This window comes from Ursus americanus, chromosome 22, assembly GCF_024610735.1.
Source record: "Ursus americanus isolate L20-20 chromosome 22, mUrsAme1.1.p, whole genome shotgun sequence".
Taxonomy (NCBI): Eukaryota; Metazoa; Chordata; class Mammalia; order Carnivora; family Ursidae; genus Ursus; species Ursus americanus.
The window spans coordinates 50543282-50565466 of record NC_142148.1 but is presented as its reverse complement, the minus strand read 5'-3'; the positions used below and the strand labels follow the sequence as shown (position 1 = coordinate 50565466).

The 22185-nt window shown below is 56.4% G+C and overlaps 1 protein-coding gene and 2 long non-coding RNA genes across 5 annotated transcripts; 1 reads left to right on the top strand and 2 right to left on the bottom strand.

Annotated features, from left to right (window-relative positions):
- The first annotated feature begins 1715 nt into the window (after nt 1–1715).
- On the top strand, nt 1716–17513 carry LOC148108130 (uncharacterized). 2 transcript variants are annotated; one of them, XR_015721051.1, is made up of 4 exons: nt 1827–1967; nt 9855–14714; nt 15393–15548; nt 16057–17513. It is a non-coding gene; the product is annotated as an uncharacterized LOC148108130 (long non-coding RNA). The 2 variants fall into 2 exon arrangements; XR_015721050.1 differs by lacking the exon at nt 9855–14714 and having other exon boundaries at nt 1716–1967; nt 16057–17354.
- Nucleotides 2334–14487, bottom strand: LOC148108131 (DENN domain-containing protein 3-like). The gene is made up of 6 exons (XM_087853836.1): nt 14438–14487; nt 13412–13526; nt 11070–11212; nt 7985–8096; nt 4018–4137; nt 2334–3429 (listed from the first exon to the last, which is right to left on the bottom strand). The coding sequence occupies exons 5-6, from the start codon at nt 4126–4128 to the stop codon at nt 2938–2940; spliced, it is 603 nt and encodes a 200-aa protein (XP_087709962.1). The 5' UTR covers nt 4129–4137; nt 7985–8096; nt 11070–11212; nt 13412–13526; nt 14438–14487; the 3' UTR covers nt 2334–2937.
- A 1168-nt stretch (nt 17514–18681) lies between the features above and the next one.
- On the bottom strand, nt 18682–21618 carry LOC148108129 (uncharacterized). 2 transcript variants are annotated; one of them, XR_015721049.1, is made up of 2 exons: nt 21357–21618; nt 18682–18971 (listed from the first exon to the last, which is right to left on the bottom strand). It is a non-coding gene; the product is annotated as an uncharacterized LOC148108129 (long non-coding RNA). The 2 variants fall into 2 exon arrangements; XR_015721048.1 differs by lacking the exon at nt 21357–21618 and adding an exon at nt 19867–21338.
- Between the last annotated feature and the right edge of the window lie 567 nt (nt 21619–22185).

The window sequence follows — 22185 nt, the reverse complement described above, 5'->3', positions numbered from 1 at the left end:
AGCCATCCACATTCAAGGGGTGAATGACTGGATTCAATCTCCTGTGGGGAGCAGTGTCAACAAGTTGGTGGCCATTTTTAGTCTACCAAAGCGCCCCCACCGCCCTGCAAAGATCTCCTCACAATAATCCCCTTTGTCCCTCCACTCCCTTCCCTGACTCCCACTCCCTTCTTACACTTTAAATAACAGTTTCTTACTTCCCATCACCCAAAGCTGTACTCAGTTACTCCACAATATCTCATTATGTGTCAGGGACCCAGAAGTGAACAAAGTCCCTGCTTGAATGAATCTAACGTTCTGGGAGAGGGACACACAACCAAGAAATAAACAAGCACACAGTGTAGGGCTGTGGAGGACAACAGCTGCTTTGCAGAACAACAGAGCAGAGTCAGGGGGTGGGGGGTGGGGGTTCCTATTATACACAGAGTGGTCAGTTGGCATCTGATGAGGTGACACATAAGCCTCAAAGACATGAGGGAGTGACACGCTCCAGAGGGAGGAGAGTTCCAGGTGGAGCAAACTCTGGGGACCAAGGCCCTGGGGCTCACATTCAGAGACACACTTCCTTGCAAACTTGGATGGAGTTAAAAAAATTCTACAAATAACCGTAACACATTTCATTAAAGAACAACAAAAACATATATAGTAAAACTCTTGCTACGCAAAATTGTTTTATTTTACCTGCTTCTGTTACAACTAGAGTCAAATGATAGCTTCTGAGGACAGAACGGTGGGTTACCTTTTTGGGCTTCAGGAGTTCACCTTTGAAAAGGAGTGTGGCCCTAACCTGCCTCCTGGCTTGTGGTGAGGATCAAAGTGACACCATAAAGATGAAAGTTGCCCTGCCTCTGGTTTCATTTCCTACCGCAAGGTTGTCATTTTTTTTTTTTTTAAAGAACACAAATCAGATATTACTTCCTGCTTGAAACCCTCCCCAGGCTCCCTGAGGCCTAAAGAACAAACGCCAGGCTCCTAACGATGCCTGAAGAAGCCCCTGGACGAGTGCATTTTTGCCCCTTCCACTCGGCGTCCTGGGTCTGCTCAGCTGCCCTAGGCCTGGTGACTCCCAGATCCCCGGGGTCCTCCTCTTCTGTCTCCAGCCCTGAGACCAGCACGCAGGCCCCACATCTGTCTACCTCCAGCCGCCTCCCACAGCCTCTTTCAGGCCGTCTTCCAGGGTTCAATCTAAGTACAGCCCAGCATTAGCTGTGATGCCACGGAACACACCCCTGAGCCTCACTCTCCTGTGTGCAGAGGGGCCCGGGACACCTAACTCCTCGGGGTGGGCAGGAAGCCTGGCGAAGACACGCGCGAGGACTCGGGCCAGGCCCCGGCCCACTGCGGGGCTCGACTGCGCGGGTTCCGACCCTGGGGCTGGGCTGCAGGGCGGCGGGCTAGGGAGGCCCTGCAAAGGGGCCGCGTCCGGGCTGTAGGGGGCAGGGCAGCGGGTGGGAGGGCTTCCCCGAGGTCGGTCCAGCCCCGCCGGCCCAGAGTGCCGCCGGTGGGACCCCCGGGACCTCAGCTCGGCGGGCCGCCCCTCCCGGCCCCCGCCGAGGCTTCCCCGGACCCGGCCACCACATGCGCGCTCAGTCCCTTGCCGTCCTGAATTCCCGGCGCGACTGTCCGGCGCGGTCTCGGGACCGGAGCCCCGTGGCGTGCAGGGCATGCGCGGGCCGCGGGGCGCATGCCCGGTCCTCCCAGCGGGGGGCCAAAGATCGGTGCGGGGACTCGGCCCGGCGCGCGCCTTGGCGGTGAAGCCCGGCTCAGCCGGTCGCCGCGCACGCGCGGCCCGCGCCGACGGACGCAGCACGGCCCCGAGGGTGCAAGCCCGCTGCCACCGCTGCCGCCGCCGGGCCGGGACGGCTGTGCGCCTGCGGCGTGAGGCGTGGGAGGGAGGGCCGCCCGTCGGTTCGCGGCGCCGCCTCGCAGTGGTCTGCCCTCGCCTCCCGGCGCCCCGCGCGGTCCGAGTGAGTGCGGGGCTGGGGAGGGGGCCGGGACGCGGGCGGGCGGGCCGGCTCCTGGAGCTGGGGGTTGGCAGGGCCGAGCGGGGCCAAGGAGCCGGTCCGCAGGGCGGATGTGGCGGAGACGGGCCCCTCCCGCGCGGGGCTCGGGAGGCCGAGGATGTGGGGAGGCCGGAGAAGTGGGGAGGACGAGGGAGGGGCCCGGGGAGGACGGCGCTGTGGGGAGGACCGGGGCGCGGGCCGGTCGGGAGATGTGGGGCGGACTGGCGGTCTCCGGGAGGACGGGGATGTGGGGAGGCCGGCGTGGGGACACGAGAGGCCAGGGAAGGGGGACGAGGGGGCGGGTTCTGGGAGAACAGGGATGGGTGGAGGACGGACTTGTGGGGAGGTCGGCGGGCTCCGGCAGGCCAGGGGACGAGGGGAGGCTGAGGGCTCGGGTAAACGGGGAGGTTTGGGGGACATGAGAAGGCCTGGGGGGCTTCGTGAAAGATGGGGAGGTTGGTGGATTCGGGGGTCTCGGAGAGACGGAGGGGCTGGAGGCCGGAGCGTACAGGGAGGTTGGGAGCTTGGGGAGGCCAGCTGGCTTTCTTGGGAGCCAGCGGATTGCCTCAAAAACAAAAGGGGGGAGAGAGGAAGGAGGAGGAGGAGGGAAATCCAGAGAAGGGGCGTCTTCCAGTAGGATGGTCCACAGCATTACTGAACAACAGAAGCTTAACCAGAGAAACACAAGATCTGGACCGGGACACTGGCTGCTGGGGTCTGCCAAGCCCTTCCCCTGTGCTGGCGGGTGCGGGGTGGTCCCCACACAGAGCCCGGCCCAGGAGGACATGCCCACTTTAGAGCCAAGGAGGCTGAGGCTCAGTAAGGGCTGGCACCTCACTCAAGGCCACAAAACTAGAAAGCAGCCACGGCCAGGCCGGTTAGCAGGCTCCATCAGTGCCGACACCCACACTCTCCTCGCTGGAGCCCCGGGAATTTAAGGGGACTGGCATGTGACACGGGGTCCCGGCGCCCAGAACCCCCCAGCCTCGAAAACACGCGGAGGACTGCAGGAGGATGGTGCAGACCCGCGACAGCACCCCGCGTGCGTGGAGCCCAGAGCACGAGCCCCAGGGACAGGAGTGCCCACCCTCTCCCTGTGGCCAGGGCACGTGGCCCTCCCTGCAGGGCCCTTTGGAAGCCCCTCTCCGCCAGTCCCCGCAGGGGTCACAAGGATCTGACATTCTACAGCAAATGGCCAAGGCCTAACCTTGCTGACTTCTTCAAAGTAGTCGAGGTGGCAGCCCATGAGGAAGGACGTCGGTGCCATGATGAAGTCTAGCATCTGGCGCGACAAGACGGGCACAAACGTGTGCTGCCACTGCAGGGGGTGCAGGTAGGCCAGGAAGCACTCGGCGACCAGCGGTAGCAGCGCCCAGCTGGAGGAGAAGAACACCATCCGCTGCTCCATGAGGAGGCACGTTAGGATCTGGGGGAGATCAACGACACCGTGTACACACTTCTGACCACGCGCCATGCACTGAACATGCGTGTGAATGCGCCACCAAAACCACGTGGAGCCTAGGTCTCACCCGGTTTCCCTGCTGTTTGCCAAAACGAAAGCCCCTTTAACCCCCAAAAGCACTGCTTGTAAATGGTGTGCACAGTCCTGAATGTCTGCTTGAAGCCAAAAAGCAACTATTCCCTTGGGGGGCGCCTGGGTGGCACAGCGGTTAAGCGTCTGCCTTCGGCTCAGGGTGTGATCCTGGCGTTATAGGATCGAGCCCCACATCAGGCTCTTCTGCTATGAGCCTGCTTCTTCCTCTCCCACTCCCCCTGCTTGTGTACCCTCTCTCGCTGGCTGTCTCTATCTCTGTCGAATAAATAAAATCTTTAAAAACAAACAAAACAAAACAAAACAAAAAAAGCAACTATTCCCAGTGTGTTGTGGAACATTCGGAACATTCTGGAATGTTCTGGAACACACGTGCCCTGGAATCACCCTCCAGACGATGACAGCTTAGATGCCCCACCAAGCCAACCAGCACGGACGCCCCAGGTCCGGAGGGACGCTTACCTGCCGCACTTTCTCGGGCCTGAAGCACAGCAAGGGCAGGTGAAGGTCCAAGTCGATGACCGGGCTCTCAGGGTCCACGCGGGAGGGAAACACGATCTGTAGTGGCTTCATGTTAAATATCTGTGACGACCAAGTTCCGTAATTAGTTCAGAGAGCCGCTCCCAGCAGAGGCCGAAATGCACTGAGACTCTCCGTTCTGGCACCGAGGGTGTCTGACCTAGGATACGTGTTTGAAGACTCACGCTATCCCCGTATATGTCACAGAACCAAACAGTCCAGAGACACACAGAATTGCTGAGCAAGGCTCAGACGTGAATCAAGTACTGAATGTCTTTTTCGGCCAAACTTCCCTAAACTCTTTACTTCATTAGCAGACTGCCCATCGGCAAAGATAAACTGACACCTGGACATCTGTCCCGATCAGCACAGGTTCTAAGTCAAACACGATCGGGTTAATCTCAGAACACTTACTGCATATTACAAATTCTCTTAGTATTTTCAACGTAATTGTCAAAGCTCTTTAAAGACATGCACTTTAAGAAATCGCTGAGAAAGACTTTATTTTTCTCAATGATGGTATCTCAAAATTACACTTTGATTCAAATTCAGTATCTGCAGAATGCCCCTTCTGTGTAAAAGGACGCGGTAGACGGAGGGGGACGGTAGGGGCCCCTCCACCGAGAAGCCTTCCAGCTCATTGGCAAGTTCGTTCCTGACCGTGGGTGTCAGCCTTTTGGGGGGCACCCAGGAGCGTCCCTGGAGCCCTGGGGACCAGCAGAACGGAGTGACCCAAGTGTGAGGAGCACCGGGCCACAAGCACAGAGAAGATTCGAATCTGAGCACAGAGAAGCTCCCGCCAGGAAAAGTGTGGAAGGAGGATACACGGAGAGATGCGGAGCACTGGCTGGAGAACAAATGTTCGCGTTCCACACGTGCTCACACCTGCATCACCACGGCTCTGCGTGAACACTCGTGCAAAGAACCTGAGGGCAGGAGAAGCCTTCTTTCTGCAAGGGCCCCCCGACGGCACCGTCTTGTCACCCACTGGCCCACAGAAGCAAGACACATCAGAATCAAGGCGGACGCGCTGTGTGGACAGTAACATCCTTTTTATTTAAAACAAAACACGGTAGAGCAGAGTTACATGCTCCCAGCGGTGATGAACTATGAATCATTGTAAAGTTTATATGAAAAATTCCCCTCAATATTTCAAAAAATAAACGTATCGACCAGCTCCCCAACTACAGGTAGAAACTAATACAAACACCAGTCATTCTACCAGGGACGCTGTTGGGCCCCCGGGATGCCAGCGACCTCACGTGCGTGAGACCCACACCCTCTGAGCTGGGCTCTGCTGTCCACCCCACCTCTCAGGTGAAGAGACTGAGGAGGGAGAGAGATTTTGGGGAAACACTTTCCAAAGTTCAGCTTTGACTGTAGCCCCACGCAGACAATAGGATCCACGCACAAAGCAACACAGGAAGTGAGTCCGGTAGAGTGAGACGGAAAAGGCGCATTTCGCATGCACACCCAGCGACTTGGCCGTGCTCTGAAAGCACGTAAAATCAGACCCGCTGGTGGGCGGAGAAGCGGCAGAGCGGGCCCAGGGACGCGGGTGTCTGCTGCTCTCGGGCCGGTGGTCCAGGCGCCGTCCGCGAAAGGGCACTGAGCCAGGCCTGGTGGAGGCTGGGCGCCACCGCCCCTGACGCAGACAGGAGATGCCCCACCCGGCGCCCACACGCTTGATTCACAGGAACCACAGCTCCTGACCACTAGCTACACAGCCTCTCCATCAATGTTTGCTTGTAGTGGTTCTGGAATTCCATGCTGAATCGGCTCCGGGGTTAGAGAAGAACCTTGGCCTTGCGTTTTTCCAAAACAAGGAACAGCCACAGTGGTTCAACACTCCCAAAGATGGGTCAGGGCCACGTATCAATGAGGACCCCAGAGCTGGTGAGGCCGCACGAGGGGGATCACAGCGGCTAGTCTGAGCCAGACTCGGCTCATTCGGACAAATGCGCAAGAACCAAGACGCAGGCCCTGCTCTGTGAACAGGACAGGCTAACGCCGAAACACGACCCATCCGTTCATTCATTCACTCGACAGCTGTGGGAGCAGCAGGCATGGTAACAGCGTCGCAAACACAGCTCTGAACGGGGCCTTTTCCTCATGCAGCTTAGAGGCCGATGGAGAAGATGGACATTGAACAAAACACACACATGTGCGGGCCCTAACTGCAGACCATGCTGGGCTCTGCAGGAAGGGAGCAGGGCACAGAGAGACGGGTGGGAGGTCACACAGAGGCCATCCCGAAGAACCTGACTTCCAGGAACAGCATATGCAAGGGCCTAGGGGCAGCACCTGCGAGGGACTGAGGGAAATCCAGTGTGGCTGGACAACAGTCAGCAAGGGAGTGAGGACATGAGACAGAGCAGGACACTGATACAGGGGCTAGGGATGCAGGACTGCGGCAGCTACGCAGCGAGAAGCCATTGTGGGGTTTTACGCACAAGAGGAGAGTCCAATGGATAGATGTTAACAGTCCCTGCAGCCACTATGCAAAGGATGAACTGAATGAAGGGTCAAGAATGGACGTGGCCAGACCAATGGCTCCCCAAGTCACGCAGGTGGGACCCAGTGGCCCTGCGTGGGGTGGTGGCCGTGGCCAACTAGAGGCAAACGCCGGGAGCTGGCCGGTCAGGGATGAGCCATGGATGGAATGCAGGGGTGAAGAGAAGAGGCATCAAGAACGACCCCCAGGAAACTTTCTCACGGGGGTGGTAAAAGTCGGAGAACCAAATGTGAGCTCATCCAAGACTCCGAGGTACAGAAGATGGGTATGGGTGCGGTTCGTGCATTACTCATGCTCAAAGGCGGAACATAGTACATACGGTTATTAACCCTCAAACTGCCCTGAACTCGGCTTTGTTCACTGCTTAGCCGGTCCTCAGGGAACACTTGTTGAGTGATTAGAGCAAGAACAGAAACTTTGATGACTTCACTGAACCATAAAAAAATACCAATTATCCACATAATAAAGATGAGAGCCTTGCACAAAACAAGAACCCAATAAACGTCCCTACAAAGGTTTCTGGGAGCGGAACCAAGGTCCTGGGGCAACTTGCTCTGTCTCTGGGCCTGGAATGCATCTGGCAGGGTTCCCTCCCCCATCCCACACACTGTAGTGTGATATTAAAAATATACATTTTAAGTTCATGATCACATGTCTCCTGCGAAATAAAATTAATTTTTCAACTGTGAATAATAATCAATACGTAGAGAACCGAGATCTCTATGTCTAAGCTTCCAGAAAGGACTGAGTGAAGCAGAGTCGACATCTATGACCTTCTTCCAGACACTAATCTGGCAGGTGCTTGTTTGAGAACGAGGAAATGCCCGGTGGTTGCGTCAGTCTGGAAGATGCCAGGCCAGACAGGTGTCATCACAGCTCAGCCGTCTTGGCCCATTACTCGGCAAAGGGGGAACGTGGGCTGCCTTTCTGCAACTGTCCTTAGCCCGAAACCCTCACGTGGTGAAAGAGCCAACAACATCTCAGGACGAGCGTGCCAGGGAACCCAGACCCACGGAAACGCTTGGCCACTTATTCAACAACACGGTGGCACTGGGAAAAACCAAAAAATAGGAAGCCAGGTACTTTTCATTAATCACCCCGGACAGGAGAAAACATGAATCAGTTTAATACAATACCCAATATTCCAGACAAATAAACCAAATGAGCCGGTGTGTTAAGCACTAAGGGGGCCCATCACCAGCTCCACACCACGTATCACGGGCCGCCCGGCAAACGCATCTCTAGAAACAGCGTAATTAGATGATTCTGTAAGGAACCTGAGAAGCGTAATTTAAACACCCTGGAACGTAAGAAACAGTTTAAAACATTAAAACCATCGTCGACATAGGACTTTTACTATTCATAAAGAAAAGACAAAATTCCAGATTTAATGACCAAATGAAGCGGTCCAGGCGGCAGGCTAGGTGTCAAAGACAGTTTTGCAGCAAAATCTTTTATGTGATTGTCAACTTCAAAATCTTTACAGAGCTTCAGATGAGTCAATAAACTAAAATAAAAAAAATCAAATCACAAAATAAGTATGAGTATCCAATTGTCATCTTAGCATTTCTTTTTTTATAATAATTTTTTATTATGTTAGTCACCATACAGTATATCCTTAGTTTTTGATGTAAAGTTCCATGATTCATTACTTGCGTGTAACACCCAGTGCTCCATGCAATACGTGCCCTCCTTACTACCCGTCACAATGGAATATTACTCAGCCATCAGAAAGAACGATTACACAACATTGCAGTGACATGAAGGGGACTGGAGGACATCTTAGCATTTCTAATCAGCGCTGACCTGTCTGCCAGTGCCGGCAGCCCCAGGGCCTTCCAGGCTGGGGGTGGGGGAGGTGGCGGGAGGACACTGACGACAACCCTAGGCCTCAGACAGCAAGGTGAGGCTGCCCAGGGTCAGGACCTGCCTGCACTGGGGCACAGGAGAGGTGGGGCGTGGGGGGATGGGGGCTGGTCATGTTCTGTTTCTTGCTGTGAGTGCTGGTTACACAGCTGGAATTCATGCAATTTTCTGTCTGGGTCATACTTCAGCAGCGAGTAAACATCTCAAAGGAAAGTGCTTGGCCACGTTTGTTTCCCAAATGCATTCTGACTTTTGAAGTACGGTTGGCCCTTGAACAATGTGAGGGGTTAAAGGTGCTCTCCCCCACGCAGTTGAAAACCTGCATAGAACTTCTCAACCCCCCAAAAAACTTAATTGCTGATAGCCCGCTGCTGACCTAAAGCCTTACCGACGACACGAACGATCGATTAACAGGTATTCTGCATGTAATATGCATTATATCCTGTATTCTTAGAATAAAGTAAGCTAGAAAAGAGGAAATGTTTTTAAGAAAATCCTGAGGAAGAGAAAATACATATACAGGACTGTACTGTATTTGTTGAAAAAAATCCAGGTGTATGTGGACGCGCACAGTTCAAACCGCGTTGTTCAAGGCACAGCGGCAAGTGACTGAAACGCGTGACGGACCAGCAGGTGCCTGGGGGCAGGCGGCTGGGAAGCGACCACAGGGTGTAAGGGAACTTTGGGGCGTGGTGAAAATGTTCTCTGTCTTAATGGCAGTGGTGGTGACATGGTGTCTACATTAGGCAAAATTCAGCCAACTGCCCTGGAAACCCCACCTCTGTGCCCTGGGGCGGTCCCCGGCCTCACTCGCCACAGCAGGGCCACAGCAGGGCCCACGCGTGTCCCGCAAGCCAAGCGCTTACGCTGTTACTTTAAGTAACAAATCATAAGTCCGCCTGGGGTCAGTCAGGGCGCCTAGGTGGCGCAGTCGGTTAAGCATCTGACTCTTGATTGGAGCTCAGGTCGCGATCTTAGGGTCATGAGATCAAGCCCGTGTCAGGCTCTGCACTCAGCATGGATCCTGCTTGGGATTCTCTCTCTCTCTCCCTCTGTCCCTCCTCCCTGCTCTCTCTCTCTCTAAAAATAATAAATGAATAAATCTTTAAAAATAATAATAGCTCTTCCTGAAGTTAGTGTCAGGAAATGGAGATAATTCAATATTCTTCCATATTTTAATTATCGTCAAAGAATAGTATCAAGTTAAAAAAAAAAAAAAACCAGACTCTCCATAATCTAATTCCCCAAATACAACTAAGCATTCTCTCCCAATTTCTGTCCACACAGAGGCCTAGTTTACACGCCACCATTATAGCAGAAAAACAGATTTTAAAAATCTATAAATCTGTATTTATAAACTGCCTTTTGCATTTCTGTCATCTGTTTTTCTGTTTTCTAGTTCGGGTCATTTAGCAACGACCATCAGGAGACAGAAAACTCGAGGAGCAGGGAAACTGAACACGTTTTTCGAGTTAAATGTTCCTTTGCATTAACGTCTAGCAGGATGGTATTTGTTGCCAGTCACACGTGAATGATCACGCGTACAAAGGCCGAGAAAGTGAAGCAGGTGCTGTCCTCCCCGCAGGCCCGAACCCGTTCCGTTCGAGAAAGGGTGGCATCACCACCCCCAATTCACAGAAGAGGAAACGAGATGGGTGCACAAGCCACCTACCCTCAGGTGCTGAAGATTACCAGTTAATTAACGAAAAGGGACCCTGTCCTAATTTATCATCCTATCACTGCCCACGCCCGGGCAGACATGCCCTACTGAGCACGCAGTCCCGGAGGGAGACCCGGCGAGCGCTCTGTTCTGTGTCGGGGGCAATAAAACGCGGGCTAGACCCAAACTATGGGCAAACACCAGCAACATTTTGAAAACTAAAACATTAAGGCGCTGGAACTTGAGCTCCGAAGGTGGTGAGTTTGGTCAGGAAGGATTCCTGCTCATCCCTCTGACCACAGTGTGAGAACCAAAATGATGGTCTTTCCAGAAGTCTGCGACTTGCCAGGGGTGGAGGGTGGGTATTATGACATTAAGGCAAACCTCCGTTGGCCGCCTCTGTCGTTAACCAAACCACTGAGAATTCCAAGACTAGAACTTTGTGAGAACAAAAACCAGGCGGCCAGGGCGCGTGTGGCCGGGGGATGGACCGTGTCCACACGCCACAATCATCCCCCGACGACAGGCGGCAAGTGCGCCCGACGCGATTCTCTCTAGAGTTTTCAAAACTTCTCTACGTCCTCAGGCTTTCTACTCAATATCATCAGCATTAAGGCACTTCAAGATTCCACCCCAAGAAAAGATAATTCGTTAACTGTCATGAACTTAACAGGACTGACAGCAGCGGCAGCCTGATTTTCTCAGATAACAGGAGGAGAGCTATTTCTGATGGACGTCTTTTTTAAAAAACCAAACAACATAAAATCCTCCATACTAATTTTACTTCCCACAGTTTGGTTTCATCTTCCCTTGTCTGGCAGACCTTCCCCACAGGCTACCGCCTCGGGAAGCCTCTGGGCCTTCACGGGAGCTCCCGTCACCAAACCAGAGCCCGCCCACCACCGCCAGCGCCAGGCGTGGCCTCGCAGACACGCGGGCACCGCACGGGCTCACCAGGACAGGCAGTCCTTGAGGGCGTTGTAGTAGGGGAGCTTGGAGACCACGCACACCGCGAACGGTCCGAAGCAGCCAGCCACGCCCGCGGTCGGCCAGGATGGCTCCCAGTGCGCCTTGCCGTTGTAGAAACACGACTCGTCCTGGAGAGAAAGCAACAGGCCCGTGTCACCCTCCGATCCAGCTGGTCCCAGCTTCTATCCTCAGCAGTGTGGGCCTCTGCAGACAGAAGCGAGAGGGCAGGGGCCCAGACAGCATCCTGCTCCCCTGCCACCCGGCTGGCGCCCCCTCCGGTGTCACCGCAAGTCCCAGTCAGCGTGGATGCCCCCCCTGTGTCACTGGGAGTCCCAGTCCTCGCAGATGCCCCCCTCCCCCAGTGTGTGATGTGCTGAGGTGGCAGAGACAATGACACGTCCCGACCCCAGATGGGAACACAGTGAGAACACAGTAAGACACAGAAGGGGCCATGGGCTCTGCTTACACAGGAAAAAAGCTCCAGCACTGGGCCATATGTGTGTGTGTCGGCGGGGGAGGGGGTGTTCTCAGCTGGAGAAAAGTACCGGCACCGAGATTCCAGAAGGCACAGACCACTGCAGAGCTTACGAGTGGCGCCTCACTGAGGTCCACAGTCTGGCCCCCGTGGAAGTTGTTTGGGGTTTTTCAGTAGGGATGGCGGACCGTGATAACAGCTCCACCTGGGGATGGTGTGAACGCGAGGGTCTTGCAAGACAGGGGGAGAGCCCAGCAAGCAGTGGGCACGCCATTCGTCTACCCACCAACATTGAACCAAGGCCCTCAAGTCAGTGTGCTGGGCCCCCAGGCAAGTCCCCTCACCTCCCTGTGCGACTGCCTGCTCCCTCAGCGGTAAAACGGGGATGATGCTGAGAGTTCCCAGCCCCGTTCGCTGTGGATTAAATGAACGACTATGCAGGAGGGTCGTCGGCACCGGGCTGAGCACACGGGCAGCTGGCATATGAGGACCACAGTGCCGTCTGCACTCCGGGCGGGGCTGCGCGTGCAGTCCACGGAAAGACAGGAGCGCAGGACAGGGCGTGGCTGGTCACTGGGCACGAGGGGAGGTGGGGAGGCCAGCATGTAGGGCCCAGAGTCACCCTGAAACCACGCAGGCACTGAGAGGATGGGCGAGGGGTCACGCACACCCCAGCAGCCAGGTGTAGTGGGGGAGTCACAGGCAAAGCAGAGGCTGTGACCTTTTTAAAATGTATTTAAGGATAAGAGAAATAACATGTACTTCTCATGCGATCACTTCACAGACAGGCTCCCAAGCACCTTCCTGAATAATCCAGCCTCCCATCCTGTCTCTGCCGGAAGCGCTGGCCAGGGAGGGGCAGGAACTCGGCCCCCGGCTCGTCTCCCACCCCTACCTAACCCAGGCAAGCAGGCAGGCTGCCAACGCCGCAGGCCCAGCAGCCCGCACACACGGCCATGAGGGGTGGCCTCCCCGCGCTGCCCACTGCCCACCCTAGTCCAGGGGTCCAGGGGACGCCTAGTCCAGACACGGAGGTCGCGCACTCAGACATCAGCAGAATGCTGGACTCCCACAGGTTTCCGAGGCACATCCACAGGCGTGAAGGGACAGAGCCCATCGAGTTGAGCCTTATGCCGTGACACTTAGGGATAATTCTCCCAGCACACCTGGCCCAGCCTCTGACGGCAGAGTGGGGAGGAACAACCGGGCAGCCACCGCCCCCTCGGTGTGGGATTCCTGGACTTCCCCAGGGTAAAGCACTGCTGCTTCTGGAAACCCTCTGGACACAGGCCGTGGGTCACCCCGCCTCTTCAGGTGCACGGCGGCCCCTGCGACCTCCAGGGGCCGGCTGGCTCGCACTCGTGGCCCTGCCGGGCGGGGGAGGGCCAAGTCATGCTCTGGAGGCCCAAAGCCGTCACCCCACATACAAGAACACAAATGTCCCTCCACGGACATGTGGGAAACAAGCTGTGGCTCACATACACTGGGTGGTAGGACTCGGCCGTAAGACAGAGGCGCTGCTGCCCCAACGTGGATGAACTCTGACCCCATTCACTGAGTGCACGAAGCCAGACACAGAAGCCACATGCAGCCTGAGTCCACTGACACCAGGTGTCCGAAGCAGGCAAACCCATGTGGGCAGAACGGGGGCCGGGGGCCAGGGGCGGGACTTCCGGGGTGATGAATGTCTTTTGCAACCAGACGTGGCAGGGGCTGCCCGCCAGCGGGAGTGTACTTAGTGCCACTGACCCACACACGCTAAAATGATTACAATCGTGGTGATTGCGGGAAGCGTGTTTCAGCAAAAATAAACACCAGCAGATTTCAGAGGGAATTCACGGCAGTCACGTACGTGCAGGGGTCGGGAGTACTGGGCAACCACGGCATACTTCTGTTCCCACAGACATCGGTCAGCACCAGGAAGTGGACACAGTCCTCCTTCGGTTCGGAGGCCACGTACACGCCCCCTGCGGGTAGAGAAAGGAGAGGAAATCTCGGCACGGCCCCGTGGCATCCACCTCCGAGGCTGGGCTCTCCGTGAGCCCACTTTGTGGCCTACAGAACCTGTCCTCGCCCTGCCAGCTGTGGCACTTGGGGGGTCGGGCCGCCAGCCAGCCGTGGCCCCCTCCGTCCCTCCGTGGGTGCCCATTTCTCAGCCACCCTCTGTGCTCTGCAGAATTTAGCGAAGGAACATAAGAACAACCGCAGACAAACCCTCTGGGGTGTGCCTGGGGGAGGCGACCGTTTCTGAGCATGGCAGGTGCAGGGGTTGTCCCAGCTGTCCCCGGGTTGTAATCCCTGAGACTGGGAGACAGCAGCCATTCCCGATGGAACCTCCCAGACAGGGAATGACGGACGGGAAGTCCCTAGTCTGAGTCTTCTACACCAGCCACTCAGCGTTTCTCAAAGACCAGTGAAAAACATGAGGGCCACCCACTGCCGGGAACAGGCCAGGTGGGGAAAGCATGTGAGCCCGGGCTGCAGGCCCCGGGGTCCCCGGAAAACAGGGGCCAGGGAGCCCGGCGGAAGTGCACTCTGGGGGGAGATGCTGCAGGCTAACTGGACTCATCCTGACCCACCGGCCGGACCTCTGGAAGACGGGCCTGTCAATCAGAAGTGAAAATCCTTGGAAAGCACCTCTACCAACCGTGCTGGCGATCCCGACAGCCCTTCGTCTGGGATTCGCTCTCCAAAACATGGGGGCTGCACTATTGGGCTGCACGTCCTTCAGCTCCCAAACCCCCAAGATTAAGAGAACTGAGACCTGCAGTTTGGCCTCGGGGCTGCCAGGGGTAACCAGCCCCCCGTCTGTCACCCTTTCTTGACTTGGTTTCTAGAAAGCACCGTGGGGGAGTTGGGAAAGCAGGGCGGGGGATACCTGGGAAGCAGAGCTGAGGCAGGCCAAGCAGGTCCACACCGTTGGGGACACTAATGTCTTCAGGAGGGAGGCCCTTCCAGGGCTCCGTTTTGGGCTTGTCCCTCTTCTTTCTGAAGGAGCGCCTTCTGGTCTTGCTCAGAGTCGCGGAGGGGGCGCCAGCCATCTGACTGTCATCCTTACTGACGAAAGGAGGCACAAAAACCGACAGGACCTCCAGATCGAGAGAAGAGGGGCTGCTGACCCCCTGCTTCAGGGACACCTAAAGGGAGTAATACGAGTAAGCCAACAGCACTCACCCTTGCTCCGCTGTGCGCCTTCTGTCCAAGCACCCACTGTTGCTCTGTTCCCCTTCGACCCGCCAGAGTGCCGGTTCCGCACCCACGTGTGTGTGTGGCCTCACCCACCAGTGGCCCAGGACAGGAAGGACGGCAAAGAAGCTGCTTTTAGGGACCCATCAGGCCATGCGTTCAGGCAAGTCACCCACAGCACAGGGTCTGGCTCTCCGGCTGCCCCTGGGCACACAGCCCGGCAGTTGCCAGCCCAGGACTGACAGGCAGACCTCAGTTCACATCCAGCTCTGCTTGGACTGCAGCAGCGAACGCCGCATCCCTGAGCTTCCCTCTCAAGGGGGCAAGGTCGCAGGTCAAAGGCTCAACCCCAGCCCCCACACCAGAGGCCCCAGTGCCCTCCCAGGTTGGGGGGGGGGCGCATACTGTCCAGCCCAGTACAGATGGGGTGCCGGCGTCATGCCCCATGCCAGTGGTCCTGTTGCCACTGACCTGGGGACACGGACCGAGGGGTGAGAAGAAGGACTGCCAGCCTCAGAGAGAAGAGACACACCCTTCCTCCAGCAACCAAACGGTCACCCCAGGTCTACACAACAGGGTCATTCAGCCTGAACACTTTCGAACTTTAACTTGGTACCCGATTTTTACAAAACCTTTTGTCTTTTCAGTCTTCCCCCAGATAATATGAAGAGCACGGGCTCTGCCTCCGACCTCCGTTCTGTCTAGCTACGATGCCTGAGACGGGCCACTCCGCAGAGGCAGTTGCCGGGCTGCTCCCCGAGCTCCCAGAAGAGGTCAACAGGCCGTGACAGAGAAACGGGCAGGTCAGCTCCAAGCTAGTGGAGAAACAGAAGTCAAGGGCAGGATTCGCTGGGTGGCAAGCATGTGGGAAGGTGGGAGGATGCCGGGGTGGGGTGGGCTGCGCGGAATCAAAGATCTCTGAGGGACTCAGAGAGGGCATGAGGAAGGACATCGTTGTCACCAGGAGAAATGGAATTGTCACCGGCAGGGAAGGGACAGCCAGCATCACCGTTTCAGTAAGAATCGTGGAGCCAAAGGGGAACTCTTACCCTTGAGAGGATTCATACAAGGAACTCCCATCAGTAAATACACTCTCTAAACTCAAAAAGCTTATTTTTATTCTGTATAATTTAAATTCAGGCAATAATTTCTTTATATTTGGAAAAAAGTTTAGTACCAGTGGGAACAAAGACCAAACATGGGAAATCCATAGTACTGGATAATGTTTACATCTTTGTGTATCAGGCATGAAAGGAAACCACGTCTTGAGTTCTACAAAACCTTTCTAAAACTTTCCTTATCACCATCCAGCAGTTCGGACCTACTTAACTATGAAAGTATGCACGTCCGCTCCTTCCTCACGTCACACATCACATCGGTGAGCACTGGGCACAGGTGGTCACAGCGTGGAGCCGGCCCCTTGCCTGCAAACCCCCCTCTGCTCTTCCCCTCTGCCCTGACGCTCCTGGGTAGGGCCCCGGCAGACCCCTCCTTCCAGGCTGTGACCCCCCCAGGGCTGACTCCTTGCCCCTCCTCAAGTGCCCCGCCTGGCTGGCAGTCTCCACACTCACATGGTGTCCTCACCTAGGGACGGCGCCCAGAGTCCCACTGCCAGCTCAGACCTCTTGCCAGTCCCAGACCGCACCCAGCTGCCTCCAGACATACCTGGCGGGTCCCTTAAACTCACAGCTTCAAAAATTAAGCTCCTGCTGATTTCCCTAAAACCCAAGCTTCCGCCCATATGCTTGCCTGTGATAAAGACAGTGACCCTCGGGTCTTCGGAGCCACCAACCGCAGAAAGGTCTCTGAAAGCAGCCCCAGTGCCAGCCCAGCTGCGCACCTGCAGACCAAGCAGCCACCCACCCCGGGACTTAGAGCAGCTACAGACTCCACAAACTAATCCTTCAAGGGTTCTGCCATGAGAATGGCATCGCCTCCTCCCGCCCGGCCCAGGGCGCCCGACCCGCACTGTCCACTCTCACAAAGGGGGGGCACCTGGGTGGCTCAGTCGGTGAAGTGTCTGCCTTCGGCTCAGGTCATGATCTCAGGGTCCTGGGATGGAGCCCCAGGTCCGGCTCCCTGCTCAGCGGGGAGCCTGCTTCTCCCTCTCCCTCTGTGCCTCTCCCCTCCCCGCTGTGTTCACTCTCTCTCAAATAAATAAATAAATAAATAAATAAATAAATAAATAAATAAATAAAAATCTTAAAAAACAGAACACATGTGACCTCATCACCTGCCCCAACGGGCGGTGGCTCCTGCCACTGGCACCAGCTTTTTACCCCTGCAGACCCTTCGATGGGTCCAAACCAGCCTCACACACCATCTCTGTCCCTCCACCAGAATGAAAATGGAATCTGTTTCCATACATTACCGTTATTACCACGTATTCCATGTATGTGGCACACGTGTGCTACGTCACAGGGCAGGACGACGACCTGCATAGTACGCCTGAGCAGCAGGCCAGCCTGCTTCCAAAGCCAGGGTGCCCCCAAAGCCGTGCCCCGCTGAACCTCTCGGTCTCCAGACACAAGCGCCCATGGTCCAACGCTGTGCTTTTTCCCTGCTCTCCACTCCGCCGGACTCGTGCTCACCCCCTCCCCGCTCCTCCTCTTCACCAGGGATGCCCCCTCCACCCCCACTGGAGGGAGACTTTCCTCACCTGAGCCAGGACAAGGCGCCTCTTCTAGACCATCAAGCCCCTGGCTCCTCACCTTCTTCCACCACCTCCACCTCCCCTCCTCACCTCCTACAGCACCTCCATCCATCACCTCCACCTCCCCTCCTCACCTCCTACAGGACCTCCTTCCATCACCTTCACCTCCCGTCCTCACCTCCTACAGCACCTCCTTCCATCACCTCCACCTCCCCTCCTCACCTCCTACAGCACCTCCTTCCACCTCCCCTGCACCTCCTCCCTCCTCACCTCCTAGAGCACCTCCTTCCGCCTCCCCCTGCCCTGGCTCAGCACCTAGAGCACTGATGCCCTCCACGTTGTACTCTATCACCTTCAGAGCTGTTGGTGGGCTGGGCCGGGAACTGTGTGGTCTCTCTGTGTCCCCACATTCAGCCAGCCGACGGCTCTCAGCGGAGGTTGCTCATCCATTCACATCCTCGCGCTCCGCGACCTCTTAGAGCGCAGCAGTCCGGATGCCGCAGGGAATGCGGTCACCATGCTAACGGCAGGAGACTACCTCTCGCCCCGCCATTTATCTAGTCCCTTAAAGTAAGATGGCCTAAATTCAGCCAACTTGGCATTTGGCCATACATCTCACATCTGTTTTTCCACCGAACGTATGTCCTTGCGTCTTTTCTGGTTGGATAAGCAATACAGTCTCATGTTAAAAGCTAACGACAATACAGGAAGAATAAAATACATAAGAATAGAAAGGAAAGGCCTTCCCCCTAATTCCACGAAAGGGTGGGTAATACTATGCACAGCGGAGATTACAGCCTTCCCGTTTCTTATGTGCGTATATATCAATATGATTTGTCCCCCTACATACAATCATCTCCTTTTACTGGTTCCACTAGCTTTTTTCTCCACTTCAGCATATGGGGTGGCTGATTCCCTGTCACAGCTGTATGGTGCCACACGGGGACGACGCAGTAACAGCCCTACCGAGGGACAGCTGGCGTGCTCTCTTCTTCGTCACACGCACAACCTGAGCAAAGGCAGCGGTGAACAGTGTCTGCCATACATATGTGCACGTGTCCAACTGGGTCATCAGAGTAAGTTCCTGAACGCACAGTCCTGGATCCCAGAGCATTGCAACGGCCCCTCCCCTACGGGCGAGACAAGGTCTGTTCTCACAGCCTGGGGACAGTCACTCCTGCTCTTCTCTCGCCCACACTGATTTACTAACCCCTCCCCGGGAACAACCATTTCAGTCCAAAAAACCAGAGCTAATTAAAAAAAATGAGACACACACACCCTAATTGATAGCATCACAGATTTATTTCTTATTCCTTTTTTTTTTAAATTTTATTTATTCATTTGAAAGAGAGAGAGACAGCCCGTGAGAGAGGGAACACAGGCAGGGGGAGTGGGAGAGGAAGAAGCAGGCTCCCAGCGGAGGAGCCTGATGTGGGGCTCGATCCCAGAACGCCGGGATCACGCCCTGAGCCGAAGGCACACGCTTAATGACTGAGCCACCCAGGCGCCCCCACAGATTTATTTCTGTTAGATTATAGAACGGCACTGATCTTCACACAGGATGGGCCATAATCTGTGAAATAAAGCAGAAAACAGATTTGTTTAGCACTCTAGAACTTGCTGTCCACCACCGTTAATAGCCACGTGGCTATTGAAATTGAAATTAAAATTCAATGAAGTGTAAAATCCAGTTCCTCAGTGGCACTAGCCATGCCTCAAGCACCTGGTAGCCATGTGTGGCTAGTGGCCGACACACGGATGGCACAGATGAGGAACACTGGCGTCATCACTCAGAAAGTTCTGGTGGACAGCGCTGCTCTAGAAACCGAAAGCTGGGACGCTCTCCACCAAGAACCGCTACAATGTTGCCTTCACACCAAGAATTACGCCAGTGAGCTACTCGAGGCACGGAGCTCTCGGCCCACTCGGAGGGTTAGTGGTGGATCCTTCCACACCCCACGCCTCGTCTCCACGGCAACCACGGAGTAGAGAGAGATGTAACCAAGCCAGAACCTCCCATGGGGTGGACGTATTCTCCAAGTCTTTGTCACTACCCTCACAAAACACCACCCATCTAAGAAATGAAATGGAAAGTTAGGACTCCTTACTACCCTACCAGGAAGTGGAATGTTTCTCATACCTCCAGGCTTGTTTTCATCTGTCACCCAGCAGGAATGCCTCAACGACAGAGAAATGGTGATTTTCAAAGTTATAAAAAAAGCCTCAGACGTTAGAAATAGAACTGCTATAACAGCAGAGTGGCCAAGTGAAGTCACATGTTTAGGTAACTGTAACGTCAACATCGGCCTTAAAGGAGGCTCAGCCCAGGAAGTTGGATCCGTCCCAAAAGGCTGCCTTTTTCCTACTCCAAATATTTGCGCTCCACCTCTTGCTGAACCCCTAACAGAATCAGCGTGTAGGATAAAAAGGGTAATAGCTAAAATGCAGAGTAGCAAACTGCCACTTGCCTGGGAAAGCCGTGGCCTGTTTGGGGCAGGAAAGCACCACCGTGCCATTCACCCTGCTCTCGAGACACGTCTCACCCTGGGGCAACCAACATGCATGCCGAAATCACCCAAGAAGCAACTGAAACCAGGTCATTTCCTATCAGAAGAAAAAGGAGGCAATGCCATTGGCAAATTAGAGGCAGGGAGATAACTCAGTCGATGAGGGTCAGAGGAGACAGAGGTCAAAGGGGATGCAGACATCACCGGGATTTGGGGAGTAAGAAAGGAGGAGGGAAATGCAGAAACCATCGAAGTTGGCTCTGTATTAAGGGAGACAGGTCGCCTGGGTGGCTCAGTCAGTTAAGCATCTGCCTTCTGCTCAGGTCATGATCCCGGGGTCCTGGGTCCCTGCTCAGCGGGGAGTCTGCTTCTCCTTCTCCCTCTGCCCCTAGCCCCTCTCCTGCTCTATCTCTCTCTCCCTCACTCAAATGAATAAAATCTTAAAAAAAAAAAAAAGCTAAGGAGACTCCCAAGACATTAAGAGACATTTATCCAGTTAATTTGAGCAACATCTAGCTTCTCCTGATGACCTCGACCCTTTCCGCTGCACCCCTAAATACTCGGGTGCCTTCCTGTGCCTCTCACTGCTGTTGTCCAGAATGAGATGAGGACTTGCCCAGGTAACTGGGCGGTAGAGCCGGAATCTCGGAGTACTCTGGGCATCACCACTAACCAGAGAAAAATGCCACAGATAGGGTCATATGGACATCCTGGACCAAGAGAAAAAGAGGGCCACAAACCGATTCAAAAGAAAGCCTGGGTTACACAACCAAGAAAAAGCAGGGGCACAGTAAAGAAACACAGAGAATGAGAGTGTCCAAAACTGCTGCTTTCCGGGAAAAGGGTTTGTCACTCTGGCTGCTAGCACACAGAGAAAGAGAAAAGGGCCCCGGGCGGGGGGGGGGGGGGGAGTAGGCAGCCTTTTCTGCAAGCGAGAAAAACAGGAAGGTTTCATCGCAAAATGACTAAATGCAGAACATTTGAAAGTGCCCCTTACATCTAAAACCCCAAACCTCACGATGCTGTGCCTGGCACAGCACCCACCACCGAGGAGACAGTAAGTCCGGGATAACGAATGAAATCCTTTCTTCCGCCACGTAACCCCAGGCGCCCCGGCGCACCCCCGCCTCCCCCCATCAGCCGCCTTCACCCTGCCCAGGTGTGCTTCCCGAAGACCGAGCGGCCGAAGGCGGAGCACCCGGAGGGGCGTCCTCCGAGCCCGCGCTCCTCTCCGGCGAGGGCTCCCCAGTCCGCAGACCCCCGCGACTCCTCCGCGGCCAGGACAGCCAAGGTCCCCGCACCGGGCGGGCTGCGGTGGAGGGGGGGGTCTGGCCGGAGCCCCGAGCACCGCCCCCACCCCGCAGACGCCCGGGATGCCGGGGCCAGACCAGCGCTCCGATCGTAGCCGCCGCCCGGCCGCGCCCCGCCTCCGTTTCCCCACCGGCCCCTACCTGCTCGGGGCCGCGGGGGCTGTCCCGGGAGGGCCCCAGCAGCGCGCACGACTCCAGCAGCCCTGAGGGCAGCGTCAGGTGCTGCGGTGCGGCCTCCGCCATGGCTGCTTGGCGGCTGCGCCCCGCTGGGCGCACCCCACTCGGGCGCCTGGGGCCGCCGACCCCGACCCCAGCCTGGCGCCCCGCGCAGCGCCGCCTGCACAGCACCCAGGCGGCCCACAGCCAGCCGCCGGGTTCGCGCAATGAGCGGTCGGTGGAGCGGAACCTCCCCGGGGGAGGGGCCTCCTGGGGGGCGGGGCCTCCATGGGGGCGTGGCCGGCTGCGGCGCGCGGGGTCCGGTGGGGGCGGGGCCTCTGTGGGGTCGGGGCCGGCGGAGCCCTAACTGGGCCTGGCGGGGCGGGGCCTCCCCGCGGCGGCGCCCCCAGAGGGGCGGGGTCTGGCAGGCGCGGCCGCGGGGCCCCGCGCCAGGTCGTCATTTCCTTACCGGCTCGCGGATCCTGGCGCGTGCGCCGTGTCTGTGCGCGCGCATTCCCTCCCATTGGCCCCGCCTCACCGGCAGCCCCCTTCCCGGGGAACGGAGGAAAGTGGGCGGAGTCCCCAGGTGGCAGGCGAGGGCGCCCAGCCCCCGGGGCGGAGGGCATGAAAGTCACCTGCTCTGGCGAGCCCTGGGTCGGCTCTACAGGGCGAGGAGAGACCTAGGCCGGGCGTGATCCCGGCTCTCGCTGCCTCCTGGAAGCCCTCCTGTGCCCTGGACTGCGGAGTTGGTCGGGCGTGGACGCAGAAAAGGCTGACGGGGAAGGGGTAGAAAGATCCATTCCTGGTTAACCCG

Excerpts from the sequence above, each read along its gene's own strand:
- LOC148108131 (XM_087853836.1), bottom strand. The coding sequence starts at position 4,128 with ATGAAGCCACTACAGATCGTGTTTCCCTCCCGCGTGGACCCTGAGAGC. Across the intron at positions 3,430-4,017 it reads GGCCCGAGAAAGTGCGGCAG|ATCCTAACGTGCCTCCTCAT; the intron begins GTAAGCGTCCCT and ends GATCTCCCCCAG.